Below are 22,323 nucleotides of genomic sequence, written 5' to 3'. Positions count from 1 at the left end.
CTAGCCAGAGAGCCCCTTCCCGTTCGGAGAAAAGGAATCGCTGCTGTGAGAGCTGAGAAACTGTTCCTAGCAGGGGAACTGGCCTTGACAGGTTACCCGTAACTGGTAATCACTCAGAAACATCCAAAGGGATGTTTAAAGCCCGGCAAAGTTTAAATAAGCATTTCCCTTCTCTCGACTTGCCAGATGAAGGTTTTAACGGGGGACTGCAGTATATCACCTCGACTCTGAGGAAAAGCAAAAGCTGCAGGGCTCTCGGACAGACAGTCCTCCACCAGCCTCCTTCAGCGTCAGACACCACCAGGGAATTTATTCAGAGCTGCCTTATAATCTTGAGCCTCCTTTTAACATCATACATGCTAGGGCTCTCAGATCAGCAGCTAAGGCTACCTTTCATCCAGCAACACAAGATTAGCAAAGTTATTCTTTATTTTAAAAAACAGCCACAACTATTTTCTGTGGTTTCTGCAGAAAAAAATGTTACATTTCAGCCTTAGTCGAGTTCACTGACCTCCCTGGACATACCCATCTTCCAAAGCCTGCTATACTTCTTCTCAGTCATCACAATGGCAACTCTTGTACAGCTCAATGTCCAGGTGAGACACATAGCAACTGCAGGAAAGGGGTGCTGATGCCAACAGCTCTCAGCAAGAGCAGGGCAGGCATTAGGACTGCCAGGCAGGCAAGTGTACATGAAACAACCATGTTAGTATGGAGCGGTGGCAGGAAAAATACATTGGACAGGCATCACTGGGATCTTCATCTGAACCAAAAGTAGCTGTGTAGACCAGGATTATTGCTGGGTGTAATAAGGGTGCTCTGGGTATTCACACCAATCAGTCGGACTGAAGAGGATGTGTTATAGATTCCCTGGATTACAGTTAGTGGTGCAGCTGGTACAGGCAGGGAAAGAGGCAAAGAAAGGTTTATAAAAGGAGACAATAGAGGTACACATGAAGGTGAAGATGAAAATTGACAATAAGTGAAAGGAAATCATGGGTACTGTTAAACAACAGGGAGAAATAACAAGAGAAATAATATTGTCTAAGCAAAAACTAAAGGAGCTTCTTTTCTTCAGCTTTTGGGGTAAGGATGGATGCAGAAGCAATGTTTGGAAATCTGAGTCTGCTTCCAGAAGCCGAGTGCAAATCTACCTGTACTTCAGTGCCATCACACTGCCATGCTTGTGCAAGCAGGTCAGCAGCTGCTGATGACTCTGCCTGTGACTGACGCAGACACAGCAACTGCTTCCTTCTACTTTCTGATATGTGTTCCTGCATAAATATTCTTTGTCATCAGAGGCTGGCTCTAGCTTGCCTGTCTTTTATTTCTTAAATTTATTATTTTGTTAATACTCTTCTTATTCCCTCTTCCTTGCCTGGCATTTTCTCACTCACTTTCCCCATTCCCATTACAAAGCCTGCCATTAATGCAAGAACAAGACTGACTTTGTAATGCCCACCCAAGTCAAAACTGCAGCCTCTCTTTTCCTCCTCCACTTCTTCCCTTTTCCTATATAGAACCTATAGGAGGATTATCCTGATATTTGTAATTTTAAATTGGCTTTCCCCCTTTTGCCTTTAAGTGTTCCCTAATTATTTTCCGTGACAGTTTATTCTCCACTTTGTTCTTGCTCTGGTTCTTACCAAGGCAGTTGTATTTTCATCTTCTTTTTACATGCAAATCTTTAGTTTTAATAATATTTGAATACTTATATTTATTTTGATTAAAAAATCTACTGATGGAAACATTACAACACTGAACACCCCCTCACACCTCCACTTCCCCAGCACTCCTTGTGTATGCCTCCTCTTAAATGTCAAGCGTAATACCTGTCTGAATTTCTCAGGTAACCTCAGTCACAAAAGTCATATATGCAATCAGGACAGTTGGAAGTTTAATTTTTGTGCATACAAAATGACACCAATTGTGTCATGGTCTCCCTGGTGTCATGGGGTGCTCAACCTCAGGGGCCTTCACTCACTTCAGCAGCTTCACCACAGCATAAGATGTGAACTCACAGTTAAGGGCCCTGAAATATTAAGACATATAAAGGTCAAAACTCTCATTTAAATTTACTGGATACCAAGTCTGGCTTCAAAACCAACTGGAGAACTGTGCCAATGCACTTACACCAGCCTCTATTTGGATTCAGCCCAAGCCTACAAGCGGTACAATTTAAAGGAACGTGTGGATCATTGTGACACTGTTTGTACATGGGAGAAAACCCCTCCTTCTGCCAAATGAGTGCAGATGGAAGAAAATTCTAATCATGCTTTCTGGAAATACTGTAAGAACTGGCACTCCACCTAAGTGTAGCCTCTGGAAGAAATTATTCTGTCCCCTCACCAGTGAGATTATCAATAGACAAGTGAGCCTCTGACATTGCAGAGGATCAGGCTGCAAATCTGCATTGGAGGCTAAGTATTTCCCTGACTGAAGCAGAAAAACAAGTGTATCAGAAGTATAAAATTTGAATAGAATAAATAGTTCATTTGGAAAGGACCTACAACGATCATCTTGCTGGGGACCAATGCAGGGCTGACCAAAAGTTAAATTATGTTGTTAAGGGCACTGTCCAAATGCCTCTTGAACTCTGACAAGTTTGGGGCATCAACCATCTCTCTAGGAAGCCTGTCTCAGTGTCTACCACCCTCTACAATAAAGCAATACTTCCTAATGTTCAGTCAGAACCATGCATCCTTTCATTAGATACCCAGGAGAAGAGATCAGCATCTCCCTCTTCACTTCCCCTCCATAGAAAGCTATAAAGAGCAATGAGGTCACCCCTTTGTCTCCTTTGCTCCAAACTAGATGTCCTCCATTCCCTTATCAGCTTTGTTGTCTTCTGGGCACATGCAAGGAGCTTCACATCATTCTTAAATTGTAGGGCCCAGAACTGCACACAGCAATCCAGGTAACGCTGCACTAACACTACATTTGGGAACTCAAATCCTACATCCTATCTCCTGGATCTCACTTGTGTTGCGAGGCCAGCATCTTGTACAACATCTCTCATGGCATTCCTAATTCTAATCTTGTCTATACACAGCAAGGAGGGCAGAGAGGATGGTGCTGTCTTTTGCCAAACCACCCTTTTCACAACATGGACTTAGGCCAGCTCCAGTACTAGTTTCCCACTGCCTCTCCACACTCACCAAGACAAGGTCCCCTGCTTTTTGATGGGAAGGGGTCAGCCAAAGCAGCAGAGAGACATCACTTGAAGTAACATTGCTGCAAAGGTACTTCCCGCACATGAGCCATTTGTATCAAGAGACAGCAGTGGGTGCAATTCATAAGCTAACATGGCTAGGAAATTTTGACCTAGCAGGGACACAGATCCCCCTGTACTGTGGTTCCTTACAGTACTGAGATGATTGTGACTCTAATCCTTTGATGCAAATTGTGTTCAGTTTTGCATTTCACCTAGGTACAACATCGTGAGGAAAAAAAACCTAACATGGAGCAAACTAGTGTCAAATTCTTAAGGGCATCACTACTTTAAATGGTTTCTTGGATGAAAATGGTGAAATCTATTATTAAATGTTCAATGGAGAGTTTGGTTTAATTAGGATGCAATGCAACCAGGAGGTAGATAGGGGTTGTGCAGAGTTGTATCCATTCCCCATTGCATGATCCTGAACACATTCAAAACTGAGTACTACTGATAGGCTGAGTACACCCATACTGGAGCAGCAAATTTTGAGGCCAGCATTTAACTTGGCTATAAGAAAGAGATCACTTCATTACTGGCATGTAACCCGCACAAGACTCCACCAAGAGTTGGTTAAATTGCTTTTCTTTATCAAAATGGAAACTGGGGGGGGGGGGGGGGGGGGGAGGGGGGGAGGAGGAGAAGGAGGGCATATGGCTAGGCAAAGCTGCATAAGGTGTGGTCTCTGAAAGCACAGAGAAAAACATGACCGTCAGCCAGTATCCATATAAGACATAAACCATGATTATACTACTCATTATTTATATGATACTCCCAGTATCTTTCATTGCATTTAGTTTTTGATCAACGTTTCTTAATTGGGGAAGTGAATACAAGAGCGTAGCCAAGATACTGTGTGCAATTAATTTAATAGCATTGTAGAACAACAAATCCACTCCTTTAGAACATGCTCAGTATATTTCTTGAACCAAGGAGAAACCTATGGGCTCCCACAAAACGTCTTCCACAGGCTTAATTTTAAAAGTAGAACATGTTACATCTTTACGATTGATGTCATTAAAGGTCTGTTTCAGTAAAACAAACAAAAAAGATAAGCAGCTAGTATTATGGTAATAAACAGTATTTCTCTAAAGCAATTACAGCAAACATTCCCTGAGAATTAAGAATCAGCAACAACTATTGCCAGATTGGTTTTCCTGTTACAGTGCAGAAATTTTACAGCATATTCTCCCCATTCAAACATCACACCAGAAGATGAAAGGCCACAGCTTTCTGTTTAGTGTGTGCATCTTCTGGATGTGCTCCTTTTTCAAGAGAATTAAATCTGGACACAGCAAGCCCTCAGCACTGAAACTAACCAGGACATGAGGGGAAAGAAGCTAAGAAAGGTTTTAATCCACATTTGTGTGCGTTTGTGTTTTCAAGATTCATTCCCCCTCAGCTCCCTGTGCTAGGTTGTCTAAATTTGCCCTTCCAACTGACTGGCTATGGCAGCATTTTGGAACACCACCCTCCCTCTCCCAAGAAGCACACATAAAATACATGCCCATCACCAAAACCTTCCACTAACTCAGACAAGTAACTTGTAGTATAAGCAGAAAAGGGGTATAAAGTGGAGGAAGTTTCATCTATAAGGTTGAAATAATCAATGCCTAAAATTAGATTTTATGGCCCATGGTACTGCTGAAAGCTGCATGCAGCACAGCTTTGTCACTGCGTCCTTCCTCAGCATACAGAATTAAAGTGCAGTAAACATTTGGAATTTGGTGTGACACATTGTCACAACAAAAAAGAAAATCTACTGTTTGTTATTAATTCATCTTGAGAAGATGGCATTCTAGGGTCAGTTTGCACTGACCCAGGAAAAAATATGATTCTATCAGGATCCAAATTCTCATGTTATAGAAGAGGGTTTCTTTCCTTCCCTAACACCAAATCGATGTATGTGTATGTCCCCGTGGTTATCTGATAGTTTCCTAGCTCTCTCTCCCAAGACAGCACAATATTTCTTTTAATGCAACTTGCAGGTCTTACCTTTGCTGAAATCTCTCTTCCATTTCTTCAAAACATCCAGGAGATCTGGCAGTGTCTGCTATTGCTTGATACATAACTAGTGCAATACAGAAGTGTATGGCATTCATTAACAGGAGGCTATGAAAGCCCAAATAAAGGTCTGTAAAGACCCAAACTGGAAAGAGTCTTTTGATGGTAAAGATTGTTGATATGGGGTAACAGTAGAAGGGAAACAGCTTTAAGAAGGTAAAAACACAGGCCAGCAGGAAACCAGGAGAGAAGCCTAACATGCCAATGAGAACTGCAGAAGTATCACAGTTGGACCCTGGAAGCATATGCAGAAAAAACTGGAGAAGTACAAAACTCAAACTTCTCTACCCACCCCTGAAAAATGAAGACGAAAATACCAGCATGTGGGCTGAGGAGTCAAAGTGGGCATGCAAAGTGCTCAACATAATTAAGATGTGTTGAGCCACACTGGATCTGCTATGCTTACATCATGTTGTCAATCTGCATCTGTGTAGGTTTAACTAGTCTGGACATAGCTCTCACTTTGGCCATGCTCTCACAGGTCTAGAAACACTGAATGTGGCTGCATTTATCTTCTCTCCCTTGGAAAAACTCTAAGTGAAAATGGAAGACAAGTCTAATAGAAGAGATGGTTGTCCTGTCTCTAATCTTGAGGATTGTGACCCAATTACTGTTGTATCTATTTCTTTTTTTTTCCTAAGCCTTTCCTCTATCATTGGAATATCTTTCCACATGACTCCATTAACTGTTTTACTCAAGATCTAACAGAAAAAATGTATGAAAATAATCTTTACCACCTTTGTCAAGTGCCAATCAAAAGGTCAAATGAATCAGCTGGCTATAAACTGCATTTACTATCAAGAGTATTCATTATATTGCATGAGAAAATGAAATGTGAGTTAGAGTAAAACAAATATAACTGCATCTAAGTGATAACAAACATCAGCTGACACTACAGCACTTTACAGTGAAAAGTCATTCTTTTCTTTCCTCTTTTTACAGCATAATTATTTCAAAATACACTGCCAGTTACTTTTCTTCTTTATAAAGATCCAGACGATTCAGGCCTCTGCTCTCATCATTAGCTACACAGATGAAAGTTCTGTTGGTAATTCGGTTCTAAAGACAACAGCTCACACCTGCTACTGCCACACTTCAGCCATTCAGTAGCTGTTGAACATTTTGCTGTCTCAATTACTACCTGTACAGTAAATTGAGCCCTAATTACCTCCACGTGCTCAAGTGTACAACACTCTGCTCAAGTTGAGTTTCACTTCGAAAGAGATACTAAGATCAGTGACACAGTTGACTCTGGTTGTGGGGAAAGGGAGGAAGGTTCCTGGTGTGTCACATCATCTTCGCTTTTTCTCTAGACAGGAACTGCCAAACATGATGGAGTATAGATCTTGACTAGTTCATCCCAAGCGCAGTCCACCACCTACAAAGCAAATAACATCTGTTTAGAGCCTTCCTAAATGTAGTTTTTACAAAAACCCAGAAGGAACTTAGAAGACATTAATGCATAGTGCAGTTAATGCTGGTTGGTACTCTGATACATGATGCTTCAAAATTATGAATTAATACAGGGGTTTGTTTTGGTTTGGTTTTTTTAATTGTTTACTTTTTAACGATAATTTATTTAAAAAAAACCCAAACAAACAACAACTTTGTCCTAACTTTACTGAGATGCAACAAAATTACCAGTCTCCTATTTTTCATACTCCCGTGAGGGACGTGGGAAAACTTTTGTGTTTGAACTGACTGTTCCAAATAAGCTAAGGAACATAACTTAGAATGAAAAAGGAAGGACAGAATGAAGTCCAGACTGTGTGGTGTTTCTTCTTTTTACAGGATCTCAAAGCCCTTTTACCATGCTATCTAAACACTTCATGACCAAATCTGAGAAACTTTCTTATACTTGCAGGTATGGAAAATTGTTATAGACAAATTCTTAATGGAGAGCTGAGGGAACAGAAAAAACAAAGAAGTTGATCAAAACGAAACGGGATGTTTCCTGAAGGATTAAGCCAAAACTTGAGTCTCATGCTCATAAGCTATGAGATCACTGTATTGTCTTTTGTTGAGAAGAGTTGTTTGTTTGCTGAGCATTGAGAACTGGGGGGTGGTGGTGCTGTTTCAAGCACTACCTAGATCCCATGTGTCTGAGAAGCAATTCCACTTTTCCACTAGCATCTTATAAACATGGCAATTGACTTCAATTTTAACTGAAAGTTTCCTGGAACTGCAGGTCCCAAGCTCTATTCCAGATGCATGCTTGAACCTAAAAATCACAAAACTAGAAGGTTAACCTACTCCTACAGCATACAAAGATTTCAATAGATAACAAGATTGCACAGAAGACTAAATAATATTTTAGATTTGAAAATTACTTGATAATGCACTTTAGAGTCTGTAGAGCCTGTAACAAAATGAAAGGGTTAATCACATTGATGACTCAAATAGACAACCTGTAATACATATTGACAAAATAGTGTGGGAGGCAAGAACTAAGGTAAAGGGAAGAACAAGCAGAACTAAAGAGAAAAAGCTGATGAGCCCCACCAATATATGTCAACAAATCTGACTGAATCCATCTTGCATTATCTTTAAGATGTCCTTTCCAGTTGGGATCACAACGGATACAGCATCAGATCCTCTACACAAGTTTTCTTCTGATGCAGATGCAGACTGCAATTCCTGTTCTCTTCTAGAGCCAGAATGAACAGCTGCACACCAAAAATTTGGAAATCCAACTTCAATATTTGATTTCAGACTATAATTAGCCCATTTTGTGTTTACTATACTGCACTACTATTCATTTTTATTGCTTCCTTAGCTGGTTCTACTTACTTGTTTGAAGTGGTTTCCATATACATCTAAATGGATTAAAAAAAAAAGTGTCTGCCTATTCATACAACATAATAGAGCTTTGTGCTATACAATGTTCTGCTGCATTGCAGTCTCCCAAATTGTACCAAAAAGAAAATCTGAGTTCTCCACTAAATGCTATTTAGAAACTGGCAATCACATAAAACATGGGTCTTTAATATTCTCCATAGCTCTGGATTAATATCTGTATTTTTATAGGCAACTTTCTACCTTCCTGAAGAAACAAGAAATAGAGATAACATTTGGAAAAGATCCCATGGGAATTCCCACCTGTTTCTAATGTAGTTAGGACCCTTGAAGTACCCTCTGAACAAATAGTTACAGAACCATCTAATCTAGCAACATTACAAATAATCTGGAGATTTAAAAAGAGTTTGAAAAGGATCACTTGTGGTAATTTGCCCAACTCATTGACTTAATGATAGCACAGGAAAGATGAAAACATGACCAAACAAAGGAAAATAAAGCAAATATCAGTGTACCAAGTTCCCCTATGTAGCAGGAAGCCTGTTAACAGAATACAGATATCAGAAAGCTTCACGAAAATACAAAGAACAGCAAACAGGTATTACAAAATACATTACAAAATACAATAGCATTTCTATTTCTTCAAAATACAGGCAAGAGTGTAAGAGAAACAGGACAGCTGTAAGCTATCAGCACAGCAGCCAGCATTAACTGATAGACAGCTGCTACATGCCCCTTTGCACCATCTCATAGCTTATCACTGCCTCAAATACAACTGGCTAAAATGAACTCTGGGGTAACGAGAAGTACCTGTTCATGCAGCTACTGCATCGGTTTACAACATGTCTTCTCTAGTCATTTTGCCTTTTCTATGATGACCTGTCTTATACAATGGTCCTAGGACCATGGTATGCCTTTCCCCAGATGCAGGGAAACATAGGATGTGAAATCTAAGGGCTTTAAAAGTATGTAGAAATGTCAGTTCTCATGTGGCATATGAACATTTTTAATACAGACTTTAAAGCACATTAGCCAATTAAAAAAAAAAAATCACCACACAACAAACCCACTAAATGCTACTTAATTTAAACATTAAAATAGCAGCAGGAATTCCTTTGGGATGAGGGCTGATCCAGCACATCCCAGTAAATAAATATGGCATAATAAAAGCTGCAAGGCTCTAGAGGCTATATTTTGATCAGTGAGATGATGTTAGTAGCAGATGAAGGAAATTCTCCAGTGGTAGAATGAAGGACAAGCAAAAATTGAAAATGGACTCATGTTATCTGCATACCTGATAAAAGTTAATGCCATTAGGAACACAAAATCATGAAGATTTGTCTTTCTGTGAAAACATCCACTGTCCTGGGGACAAATTTTACTCTTGGACTGAAACACATCTCACTGATTTGGGGATGTTTAGTCTGGAGAAGAGAAGGCTGACAGGGGTCCTTATCAGTGTCTACAAACATCTGAAGGGTGGCTGTCAGGAGGATGGAGCCAGCCTCTTTTCAGTGATAGGACAAGGGGTAATGAATGTAAACTCAGTCACAGGAAATTCTGTCTTGACATGAGAAAAAACTTTTTTACTGTGAGGGTGACGAAGCACTGGAACAGGCTGCTCAGAGAGGCTGTGGAGTCTCCTTCTTTAGAGATCTTCAAAACCCACCTGAACATGTTCCTGTGTGACCACCCCTAAATGGTCCTGCTTTGCAGGAGGGTTGGACTCAATCTCTGAAGGTCCTTTGCAACCCCTACCACTCTGTGATGCTATGACTTCAATATTCAGAGGGTGCATTTTTAATTTTTTTTCCTTAGGCTGACACACAGAATAGAAGACAGTTTATTTCAATTATTCTACTTTTGAATAATTTGGACACCCATGAATATTAAATTGTTCTTGTAACTATGCAACAAAATTCTACTGCAACAATTTTAACTCTCACAAATTGCAAGGAAAAGGAGAGCAAGTACAGTTAAATTGTAAACCACGAAGATTCTACCTTAAACTGACTGGTGAATTACATCAAGAAATAATGCAAAAAGAAAAAGCACCCTGAACCTGGTAATTTTAATTATAACTAGAGCTATATGGGACAAATGACAACAAAATGACATTTCCCACTTGTCTCTAATGCTTTTATTTCAATACTGAAGTTGCAGTGCTTGTATATATGCTAGGGGTCCTGTACTTCTATTACTGCAGAATGAACATCATACCAAGTTATCTGCCAGTAGAGATTTAAGCAAGTCTGTTTGAGGGACATAAAATGGGGAGCAGTGTATTTCCCTTCACATAAAGCAAAAAAGTCAAACAGTCATCACAGGAAGCTAATTGCTTGACTGGAAAAATCATACTTTAACTTAAAAGAAACTGCTGTCCTGTATTTTATTGAAGTGCTTGCTTATCCATGTCCCAGAGTATAACAACATTTCCCACCAATTGATTTAATACTGACATCCATTAATTTATCAAAGCCACTTCCATTTACTCACTAACTGATTTACTCCTCTGACAGGCCCTGTGCTTCCTATTCATCACAATCATCTTGCTTTGCAATAGACTTAGACCTTTTCCAGCACCCGAGGACAATCTGTTCAGTCCAGTGCAATTACCTGCATGACATTCTGCCTCTTTGCTGCTCAGAAGCAAGAAAACAAAAGAAATCTCCCAAGTTAGCAGCTGACTTTTCAGTATCTGAAGGTGTAATAAACTCCCAGGCCCTAACCAAGATTAAATACATTCAAAAGACTAGCTAAAACCATTTGAGTTCAGTACTGCTTTTACAAAGGCACTGCATCAGAAGAAAGTACAGCCCTCTCTAGATAAGTGTTTCTGGAGGTATCTTGGTGCCACTCAGCTTCCAGAGTGCTCATTATAAATCATAAGATACAGATGTGAGTGACCCATTTGTCTTCTCAGCCCTTCTCCATCTCCTTTTCAAATAAAACTAATAAGGCCTGTCTTTTTTCTGTACAAGAGACAGCAGAAAAAGTAGTCACTTCTTCACTTACATTAATGTTGGGGCTTCCTTCCTTTTTTATTCTCTTATCTTCTGTGCCTTTTCATATAGAATTTAATGGTCTATTTTTATAATTATTATGTATTTCTGAAGGGTCCTGAGCATCCTACGTAAGTGTGTGGGATGGAGATTGAGTAGAGATAAAGCAAGCTATTGGGTTTGCTACTCATCAAATTACTTTCACAGGTGATCAATAAAACTGGTTGGTTAAGTGCATAATCATGCATGAGTTTAAATACATTGGATACATCTTTTGTAGTAGAAAATTCTAACCACTAGTGTGGCCTTTTGTTTGGTCAGCAGTTGCCAGGGTGAACTCCACATGATGCCTACTTTTACAAAGAGTGAAAGCGATAAGAATTTGTAAATCAAAACTATTTTCAATGTGCAATTTGCTTTACAAAAACACATGCATTGATTTTGATGTAATGATTATTTCCAGTAAAGACAGATTAAAACTAACCCTGGACCGGAAGCTCTTATTAGTGTTCAAATTAGTTTTTTGGGAACAGATGTTCCAAATACTGCTTAAGAAATACATTTCTTTCTTAAGGAGAACAAAAATACTTGAGGAACATTCTTTTTCAGACTGCAAAGATAAATCTGAAAAAAAGAGAACTTAGGGTTAAAACATTTGTTTTGTTGCTCTGGCAGAGGCAACAGGAAGATGACTGGGTAGTCATGCTACACATTTCTAAACGCAAATCTTCTGAAGGTGCATTTTGTCAGTAAGATGTAAAGGAAACTGAAATGAGTTACAGGTTAGACAGAAATCCTTGGAATCTTCACAGAACATGTAGCTACTCCTTTGTAATCTACCACTAAGGGGAAAGACATCTCCCCATTTTTTTTTTTCCAAGCACCATTTTTAATCAGTAAATTCAATCATGAGTTCTGAGGAAGATACCCTGGAACTGCAAAATCCTTTTCTGATCTGACTCTAACCTTAGTGCAGTCAATTCACGTGGCTGCGAAAATGTGTTTTCTAATGACTCTATCCAATCTTCAGATTCATCCTTCAGCTCAGAAACAAGCCAGATTCCCTTCTTTTGGAATATAATCACAGATTATAATCCATTCAATCAACACAATTCAGTTGTCCTCTACTGCAGTTCATTGGGTCTTCCCAAACAGAAAAGAAACAAAACCCACTATGATGAGTAAAAAGGCTCAAAGAAGTAGCAAGTGTTTGTGAGCCACTGAATCAAATACAATGTACAAGCAATACATCAAATGAGCAAGGAACTGTTGCCTTCCATCTCTTCCCATTACTTCAGAATGAAAATTAAAGTGTATTTTCCTCTCTTTACATTTGTAGCCTTTACAGAATTGTGACACATAACAGCAACCTTCCTTTCCAAACACCTTAAAATAAGGCTTTTGATGACAGCAAAGAGTGACCATTACTCATGAATGGCTAATGTGAAAGTTCCATTTTAACAGTTTGGGAAAGACAAAGTAAGCACCAGCAATGTCACCTCCATTTTGCTATTCCCACTCTAAAGGAGTTTTAGAATAGAAAGGGTTGGGTTGGAAGGGACCTCAAAAATCACCTAGTTTCTAAGATCATCTAGTTCCAACCCACTGCCATCAGCAGGGACACCAATTGTTTTAACATTTGCAGGTGGTTAAATTTACCTTTCCATGCAAAAAATCCATTCTGAAATTAAGTAAAAGAACAGATGCTGTAAGATCTCCTTATCTCAAAAGATCACTAATTGCATAACCTTTAGTAGCATCCTGAAGAAGGACCATAAGGAGAGATGAAAACGAAGTACAGATAGCAGTGTAATTATAGCAGTGTGATAGCCACAACAGCTGGGTAGAAGCTATCGATTCCTTGGCAATTAAGTGTAAAACATAACAGCAAGTGATCTAAAGAAAAAACACAGAGAAAGTATCTGTTTTTCTGTGCTATTCCCTAAGATGTATCTCCCCTTTTAGATAAAGCAGTCAACATTTCTGGACCTGGTGAGGGTAAAAAAAATAATTCAGATTAACAACAATATATAGGAGAATAGCTTCATTAAAGACATCTTCTGTATTTATATTTGGCTCTATTGGTTAAACCAGCTTCAGCAGCCTGGCTCAATAATTTATGCTTTCCACTGGCAGCTTTACAAAGTTCAAAACCTACATAAGGTATGGGCTGAGAAAACTTTGAGACAAAATTCAGAGCTTCAGTTTTTCTTAGGCAAAATACAGATTTGGAACTGCAACAGACAGTTGAAAAAAAAAAAGCTGCTTTTTTAAAAAAGGCTGCACAAATAATACCAAAAGAAGTTACATTCCTGCTCACACGCTGTAGGTAAGCATAGCAAAACCCAGTAAGAGCTAAGCTTAAAGGAGCATTATATTTTAATTCATCAGGACATTGACAGATCATATAGAGGGAAAGTAACTATCAGAAGAGAAATAAAAAACTCAATGACCTAAAATCCAATTCCAATATATGGTCTAGCATTATCAGCCCCTGGTGAGGAATAGTATACAGCCAAACATCATTTTCACATTCTCTACATACAGCCTATACCTAGCCAGTGTATATAGAAAGGAGTGAGCTTGAATTCCTTTTCTTAGCCCAAACTTTGGAAAGAACTATCATGTCTAGTTTAAAAAAACTGAATACTCTTAATAATGCTGACAAGGTACATGGATTTGTTATACTTAATACAATACAAAGCGGTTTGGTATTCAGGGTCTTGTCACTGTTTTTATGCTTGTCACAGCTGCTTTGGCTGCAAGCTGGAGTTGGGAGTATTTCCTTGTGGCAGAGTACTGGAACAGGCTGCCCAGAGGGGTGGTGGAGCCTCTGTCTCTGGAGACTTTCAAGGCCTGCCTGAATGTTTTCTGATGGTGAGGTTGGACTCGATCTTTAGAGGTTCCTTTCAACCCCTACCATTTTGTGATTCTGTGATTCACCTGGACAATCTGCCTTGCAAGCTTTCACATCAGCACTTGCAGTTTAAGAAAGAAGTACACTGACTATCACGCTGATCATTCCTGTTAATGCTTTGCACAGTAAAATGTACATTTTTCTATGCACCAGGAAGTTTGTTAGTTGTCAGAAACTGCTAGGAACCTGACACCAACATTATGGTGGAAAAAAAAACCCAAACCAAGCAACAGTTGATTTTATTAAAATATGAAGATTTCAACAAATGCTTACTTTATGTAGAGGCAGATACCCCCAAATAAAGTATCAGAATCTTATTTAAGCACAAAAGATTCTTCTGTTTCATCTAGCTGATACTTACCTTTACAACCTGAGAGCCATTCTGTATCACCAGATTTCGCTCCCACATATTGCCTCCTGTTAACAGGATACTGTACAAGAATCAGCCTGCCTATATGTATCTACTCTCTGCCTGTGTATTCTGTTCAAAGCTCAATCAGTTCCACAGGAGTGTCTTGCAATTCCCAGATCAGGTACTTAATTGCAGTATCTACTTCGAACACCTTTTATTCAAAATTACAGACTGTTTTTTCCCTTTACATGTAAAATGCACTTCAAAAATGCTGAAGTTCACTGGCCAAAGCCACAGAAATAATAATCTGACTAGACAACAAAAATATCATTAAGAACATAAGCAAAGGTTAATGGTACTTAATTTGACTGCAGATGAATAGCTTGCCCATTAGGAATAAAATACCCTGCATGCAAGAAGGAGAACAGCAGTTCAAGTCCCAAGTCATAACTCCTTATAAAGCACACAGTGAAAAATCACAAATCATACAAATACATATAGAACAGCAATGAATGGGGCCATCAGGTACTGATAGAGAGCAGACATGAAGGCAGCCTGGGTATTGGAAACAGCAGGATAAAATTTAAGCAAATAATCTTTGTTGGATTGATGTAAAAGCCAAGGAAAAGGTGCAAGTGCTCATACTAGAAGCAACTATTCAGTAAGTGTTCGTTCTTGTAGTTAAATTCTCTCATAGGTTTTTAAGCTTCTTTAAAAAATAGACTGTTTACATTTTTTAATTGCTGTGATATCCAACCCTCACAATACATTAAATCAGCTCAATAGAAAAAAAAACCCAGAATACAAAAGTTGTTGCAGATGCCAAACTCCTGTCTGGAAGGCACTTTGGCATGCACTGTATATGGATATGTACCCCAGATTTACAGATTTTGTGCATTAAGTCCAACACTTGTAGAATTTGTGGGGGGAAAAATATAACTGGATGCACAAATGCATAATGTAGATGAGTAGGCACACCATCATTTTCCTTTTTCCAACATAAAACTGCACATGCAGCTGTTTGCTTTCAATTCATGATCTAATCAATAAGCACTTACTTGGCCATGTTCCAAGACAGCTATTCCATACATTGCAGTTCCAAAAGAAAGAATATCCACACAGTGGCAATTCCAAGTTTGCAGAGGAATTGGATAAAAAGAATTCACATCTAGCCAGACAATCAGGAACACCATCCACTGAGACCCATTCGGTAACACACAAGGCTCTTTGCAACAGTCTTATAATCAAGAAGTCATCACGTCCTCAATACAGAAGGAAGCAAAATCTTCTTTGCCTCATTCAGATCCATAGCAAAATGCACACCAACTTCATGGAAAGCTGAACTGGGCTCAGAGAATGCAGTGATACAGCACTCTAGGGCTGTGATGTACCATGCTATACTTGCTGCTCCCTCTGCATCCAGTTCAGCCAGAATTGTATTTATGCAGTCAACTTTGAAGGAAGTTTTCATTCCCAGCAACTGGCCTTTAAGCTATTCTTGCCCTGACAAAGACCACCCCATAACTTAATTTTTTTTTCCCAGCCTGATAAATTCCTGTATGTGGTTCACAGCATAGCCTCATGGACAGTTACTGCAGCACCTCTGAGGCAACAAAATCACAGAATCACACAATGTTAGGGGTTGGAAGGGACCTCCAGAGATGAAGTCCAACCACTCTTCCAAAGCAGGATCACCTAGGGCAGGCCACATGAACGCATCCAGGTGGTTTTTGAAAGTCTCTAGAGGAGGAGACTCCACAACCTCTCTGGGTAGCCTGTTCCAGTGTTCCATCACCCTCGCTGTAAATGAGGAGAACAAGCAACCAGGCAGGAAGCTCTTCAAGCTAGCATTTGGTTAGATTGGTTCCGCATGCGTCAAGCCAAATATTTTGCCAAACTTACATCTTTCTCCTGCATCCTTTTATGAGTTGGAAAAATTATGATGGTTTTATTTGCTTTGTCCAATCAGAACTTCAACACAGATGTTACAAGTCATTTTTATTTAGGATATGTATTAGGAAGAAATCTAGATGCAAATGATATCTGTAGCACATTAAATAGAGCATTAGTTAGTTAATTCAGTGACAGTGATTTTTGTGTGAAAACTATGGGCTTTCTCACTCTAAAGCTTTAGTTTTTCTGCCTTTCTTGCCTGAAACAAAACCCCGTTTGTTACAAACGATCCTTTACAAAACAGAAATAATTGCAGCAACAGAAGCAGCAGATAACCTTACCACCACCAGTGCCTGTATAGGTGTCCTTGGTAAAACAGCTTCCCCTCATTCACATTAATAGCATAGGCTTTACAATTCTGGTTTCATATTAAGCCTCTTCTAGTACTCCAGATATTATGACAAACCAAGCCTAAGTGTCATATGTGACATACTAACAACATTTAACTGGACATTCTAAGCAAATGGAAGAAAGCACAGTATCTTGGCTTGGCATTCTAGGCCTTCCTCTATTCCTTCTGAAACAAAACTACAGCATTTTGCCCTGAGCTCACCATGACTTTCATCTATCTGATTTTGAAATTCTGTATGTCCTGCCCTCCTCTCCTACCCAGCCCAAGTAACTGCTTTATAAATAAAGATGGATCGAAAGTGAGGTTTATTTAATAAGCTTTCAGACAGACTTCCAGAAGCTTTATTCAGGCTCTTATTTAGGATCTGAGTTGTGCAGTACAGCCATGACCACAGTGGCTGTAACAGGCAAGGGAAAAGTAAATTCATCCCAGATTCTTACCTGACCACGGTTGTGAAGACTTAAATCCAGTCCACATGTGAATTCAGTATGATGCTCAACTGTTTCCAGCAGTGGATTAGGTTTGGAAAAGTCCCAGAATCTATAGTGTGAAGGAAGGAGGGGGTGAGAGAAAGAAAGAAAAAATGGGGGAAGAAAATTAAAATAATTCAAACAAACCACAATTAAAGTAGGTGAAAGACCATTTCAGAAATACAGTGCAAGATATTGACAAATCTGTTGCTGTCAGGGTATTTAAAAAAAGCAAATGCATCCAGTTATGAAACATAGCAGATCATATTCCTGCAAAGCCATCTGCTGATTTGCATAAATTAAACCTCACTGGGCAAACCCATCTTTGTCTTCTGTTGCAGAAACTGAAATCAAAGTTAGCACCAAAGAGCAGCCATTGGGACATTATTAGAACAGAATATAGAGTAGAATACTCTTTTTACATTTCTTGATGGTTGGGGAATTCTATACATGAAAGACATGAACACAGTTTATTATTTTCCTCTGGTTTTGGTACTGTTCACTATGGGGTTTGTATTTAATGAAAATTATACATTCGTTTAGAGATCTTGGTCAGTCCCAGTGTAAAACTTGAGGCTGTGTAACTGTAACCAGGATTTAGTATTATAGTTTAATAACAAATTTGTACTACAAAGGTAAGTTGCATTATACAGTTAATGGCACTAATTCATATTTCAAAAAGCAATTTTTTTTCCAGCCTTGGTTGATATAAATGCTTAGGAAATAGATTTGTGAAGTGAAGTCTCCATCAGTGGAGCTAACAGCGAGGATAAGAGAGGCAGAAAGGAAGATGAGATGAAAGTATAAGAAATCTCAGTCATGAAAAGAGGATTTGGGAACAGATACCATATAATGGCACAAAATAAAGATTTGGATTTTCTCTTTGTATTGCATGTACTGCTTAGAAAAGTCCATGGGCTTTTCTAGCCCACAGCACATTTTTAGGGCTGGCAGCTGTAGTTAAATTTTCAACAGCTTGGATTTTCTCATAGTGGTCAATCATATGCCTTACTACTTCTGTAACAACAGAAGCCTCTCTGCCTTGCTCCTATTGGGGAAAGTGACAATATTTCATAAGAACAGTTCATTATCAGACCAGCTACACTGAAAACACTGTTATGTTCCCACCAATTCAGTTAAAACAGCAAACACTGAAGGCAGGACAGTCAGTTTGTTTAACATGTAGATGGTATTTCCTTCAAAAATGAGCAGAGTGGTATCAGCACAATGGCTACACCATAGCAACAACCCTCTTAACGTTTTCCTAGTTCCCGAGATCTAAGATAAATGACTTATTTTGCAGGACAGAACAACAGAAGACCATCTCAGCATTTTCATCCTCCCACATGTGCTCATAAGTAGGTAAGGAAACAAATTTGTTTTTTTTTTTTCTCTAAGTAATTGTGGTAGCTCTTCTTACCACATTGACTCCTGAAAGACAGATGCTCATAATCGAAAATTAAGATTAAAGAGACAACTTCAGACCATGAACAAAACCTTAAAAGAGACTTTCTGATCAATTTAAAACACAGTAGCACAATTTAGTGGTTGTTCTATGAAGTCATGTTTCCAAAAAGTCAAAAGCAGTACAGAGTTTAAAGAGCACTGGAACTTAGTTCAAGTTCCACAGACTGTGTGGGATATACAAATAATTATTTTGGGGGGTTGATACAAAAATAATTACCAGTAAAAGTAAAAAAAAAAAAAAAAAAAGTCTCAAGACTGAAAACCACTGATGACAAGTTAATGATGGGCTCTCTCAATGATTTTGCAGTCCAAAGTGAAAAACACTATCTGTAACAGCTTCCAAAACTAGCATAGTGAGAAGAGTATTTTTCTCAGTGAGAACTTCCACTGCGTTCAGAAGACTGAAAGTGCAATGCAGGTTTGGCAAGACAGTGTTCATCCCAGCGTGAGAGCTGTACAGCAAAATGAAGGTGCATTCATAGCACAAGTAGGTGTGTTCACATTGCTTTTAATTGCAGGGGTACCCACACAGCTGGCAGCATGAACTTCAACAGTGGACTAGACAACCACACACACTTTTAGGGTCCATTAGAGGTCTATGCAGCCTGTACAACCAGAGGTGTGTCACTTAAAACTGCCATTTTTATCCACATCACACACATTAAAACTAGCACTCACAACTGCAGTCACACTTTAGACACCCTAGAGCCTATAGGAGTGTATTTTATTTTTTTTTCCCACTGGAATTGTTGAAAGTGTGTATTTTCCCCTCACTTTTTTATAGTTTGTTTCTTGTTCTACATGTATTTCACATCCAATTCATAAGCTGAATTATGCTTACATAGCAAGGTGACTACTTCTTCTAAACAAGCCATTGAATAAAAAGAAAAAGCCTGACATCCTATGGATTCTGTACTTTGTACCAATCACTGCTTCAGATTTCCCTGTCTTGTATGCTCAGGAGTTTCCACTAAATTTGTACAAACTTAGTAAACTATTTAGACTAAAACTCTTCCATCAAATCTAATGTTTTCAATAGGTTCAAAAGTTACTTTACAAAATGATTCAGGGAAAATGAACAGATAAAAGGATAAAGAGCACAGCTCCTCAAGTCCATTTCCTTCTGGGGAACAGTAACAAAAACCCACATTTGGATGAAAGCTTCACTACTGCTCTTGGGTTTCAGACAGAAGGTATTTTCATACATTAGATTTTTAGGTGTGTGTGAATCAGCCATTTAGAGACTGCTTCCCTGTGTCGGTGTGAGCTGAAATTCCCCCCCCACCAACAATAACCAGGCTAGCTCAGTCTGGAAGCAAATGAAAAGCTGTATTTACAAGCAGAGTCTAAAATCTACAATGAAATGCAATGAATATGTACAAATATACAAAATTCACAACATTCACAAATATATACAATCAACAGAAAAAGCACAACCGATCTCCCTTTGCTTCCCCCCAAGGGGACCCTCCCAAAGGGGCCTCCCTCTCCCAGGAGCTTCCCCCCCAGACCCCCCTGGACAGAGAAGCAGAGTTAGTTAAGCAGAAAGTTGTTAACTTAGCTGCCAAGGTCAGTGTGTTATCTTCAGCCAGAAGAGAAGAAGAAACAGCAGCCAGACAGCCCAGCAACTGCCCCCACTGCCGAACGCAGAATGTGCAGAGTGCCTACTTTGTTTTGGGTAATAGTTCTTAAACATTTCTATCTATCCAATGGAAGTGTTTAGAACAATCATTATTTTGCTTTCTTACACCCAATAGTGACTTATTTACATTCTTTCACTTTCTCTGTTTTGAACTTTGCAAGGAAAAATTAAAAAGACAGTTTCAAACCATCACATTCCCATAAAGGCTCACTCAATTATTAACATCACCACACATGCAACCACATGAGGCAGAAGTCACAGTAGTATGTGGATGTACATGACCAAGAAGTTTTGAAGGGTAACACAGAATTCAGTGCTGTTTGCTACATGTGTATCACACAATACATTCTCCTGCTGCCATTCTCTCACCCCTGTGCAAAGAACCTCTAAAAGTTGTTCCTGCAAATTAGAAAAACTTCTAAGTTGAATTTATTGTCAAGCTACTTTTTGGATATAGGCCAATCAGGGCAATGTTGTTACTTCAGGCATTAATCTGGAACATCTAACTACTCCCACAATAACATCTTTAAGAGATTATTTCATTGCAGTTCCAGTAATGTATTGACATTATGAAGCAGCTTGGGTATAAGAGAAAGCCTTTATTCAAACTATTATCTTCCATAAGCATCGAAAAAAAGAGGAAGAATTGCTTGAGTGCCAAATCAAATGAAAGAGGATCCAAAATAACTAATTCTGAAATAGGTTTCACACTCTGATCCAAGTTGCTGAACTTGTAGAAAGCTATAGAAAGCTGGACACGGTGGTTTACCTTAAAGCATCTTGTAGACAATGTCCATCATAGTACAACTTTCAACAAAAATCACATCAAGCTGCTGTGAATACGTGTCAAGATCTGGCCTGGTATCAGCTTAATGAAGTTCTACAATTTATCAGATCTTCTGTTCAGATTTTAGTAAGCACTGTCTGTGCTTAACGCACCAAGATTTTTTATATACTGGAGAGTCCAAAAATATAAAACAGTGATTCCAGTAAGAGATGACATTGATGTTCTTTCAAACTGAATTTTGATTGAGATAAGGTTCCAGAACATTCACGCAGACATAAATAAGTCCTGGAAATGGTATAGTAGTACTTTTTGAATTTCCTGACACTTTAACGCTTCATCAGTGTTAAAACTACTCTTTAATTGATCTATATTTTTCCTAAACTATTGCAAAAAGTAAGGAAATGATATATACATATATATATAAAAGAAGTCTCAAAGAGGCATTTACTAGAAAGGGGTTAAATCCAAATCCTTATGCCCAAGTGTGTAAAAACTCAAGTTCAAATCTAGACCCTCTTTTTCTTAACCCCTAGTATGAAGTTAACATTTGAGCCAGTTTTCCTTTTAGAAGTTCTAATATAGTGCACACATGCAATGATTATCCTATTTGCAAAGGATGAAGCTAAGCATTGTTAACTTTGCTTTCAACCTACTTTTTTTTTTTTTTGCTTTTAGACAGCCCACTGTCATTACATGCCAAACTAGCTGTTCTACCTGAAGCAAAAACCCTGCCTCTTATATGGCAGCTTGGTAATGCATCTAAGATTTGCATTTGTTTAGTTAAACAATAGTAGCATTCAGTAGCATCTAAGATTACAGAGCTTAAGCAGTAAGCTATATTGCATTCGGGTACCTTAATGCTTACAGACAATTCTGAGCCTCAAATAGAAATGGTTAAGAAAAATAAAAGAACAAGATCACCATTAAGCTGCTGTTAACATCTCGCTGCTTGTATCAATTAATCTGTTTTAAAGGACATTTTTTAAGAAGTCCTGAAGCTCTGCATTTATGGGTACTGCTACACGAACTAGGAGCTCTCCTCATCTTTACTGACTGCTGCCACATATGAAAACATCAAATCTGGATTTCAGTACTGCATGAATCACAGTAGTGCCAAATCTGAAGGATACATAGTTGGTGTCAAAAATGGGAAGAGCATGACAACATAATCAAGTCACCTCAATGAATCAGCATCCTGATTATTAGTCTTACTGCTCAGACAAAGCCATTGGAAGACACCAATTACCACTTTTTATTTTAGGCTTAGAAACCTTTTGAGAAACAATACACTCACACTGCATCAGTAA

The 22,323-nt window shown here is 38.8% G+C and overlaps 1 protein-coding gene across 1 annotated transcript in view; it reads right to left on the bottom strand.

Annotated features, from left to right (window-relative positions):
* Positions 1–4,076: 4,076 nt before the first annotated feature.
* The window catches only part of PEX7 (peroxisomal biogenesis factor 7), a 42,318-nt gene continuing 24,071 nt past the window's right edge, over positions 4,077–22,323 (bottom strand). The window contains exons 9-10 of the mRNA XM_054394252.1: positions 17,091–17,190; positions 4,077–6,656 (exon numbers count right to left, since the gene is read on the bottom strand). Coding sequence (XP_054250227.1) covers positions 6,588–6,656; positions 17,091–17,190 — 169 coding nt within the window. The 3' untranslated portion in view covers positions 4,077–6,587. The remainder of the gene's footprint in view (positions 6,657–17,090; positions 17,191–22,323) is intronic.

Source organism: Indicator indicator, chromosome 2 (genome assembly GCF_027791375.1).
Source record: "Indicator indicator isolate 239-I01 chromosome 2, UM_Iind_1.1, whole genome shotgun sequence".
NCBI lineage: Eukaryota > Metazoa > Chordata > Aves > Piciformes > Indicatoridae > Indicator > Indicator indicator.
This window is presented reverse-complemented; position numbering and strand designations above follow the sequence as displayed.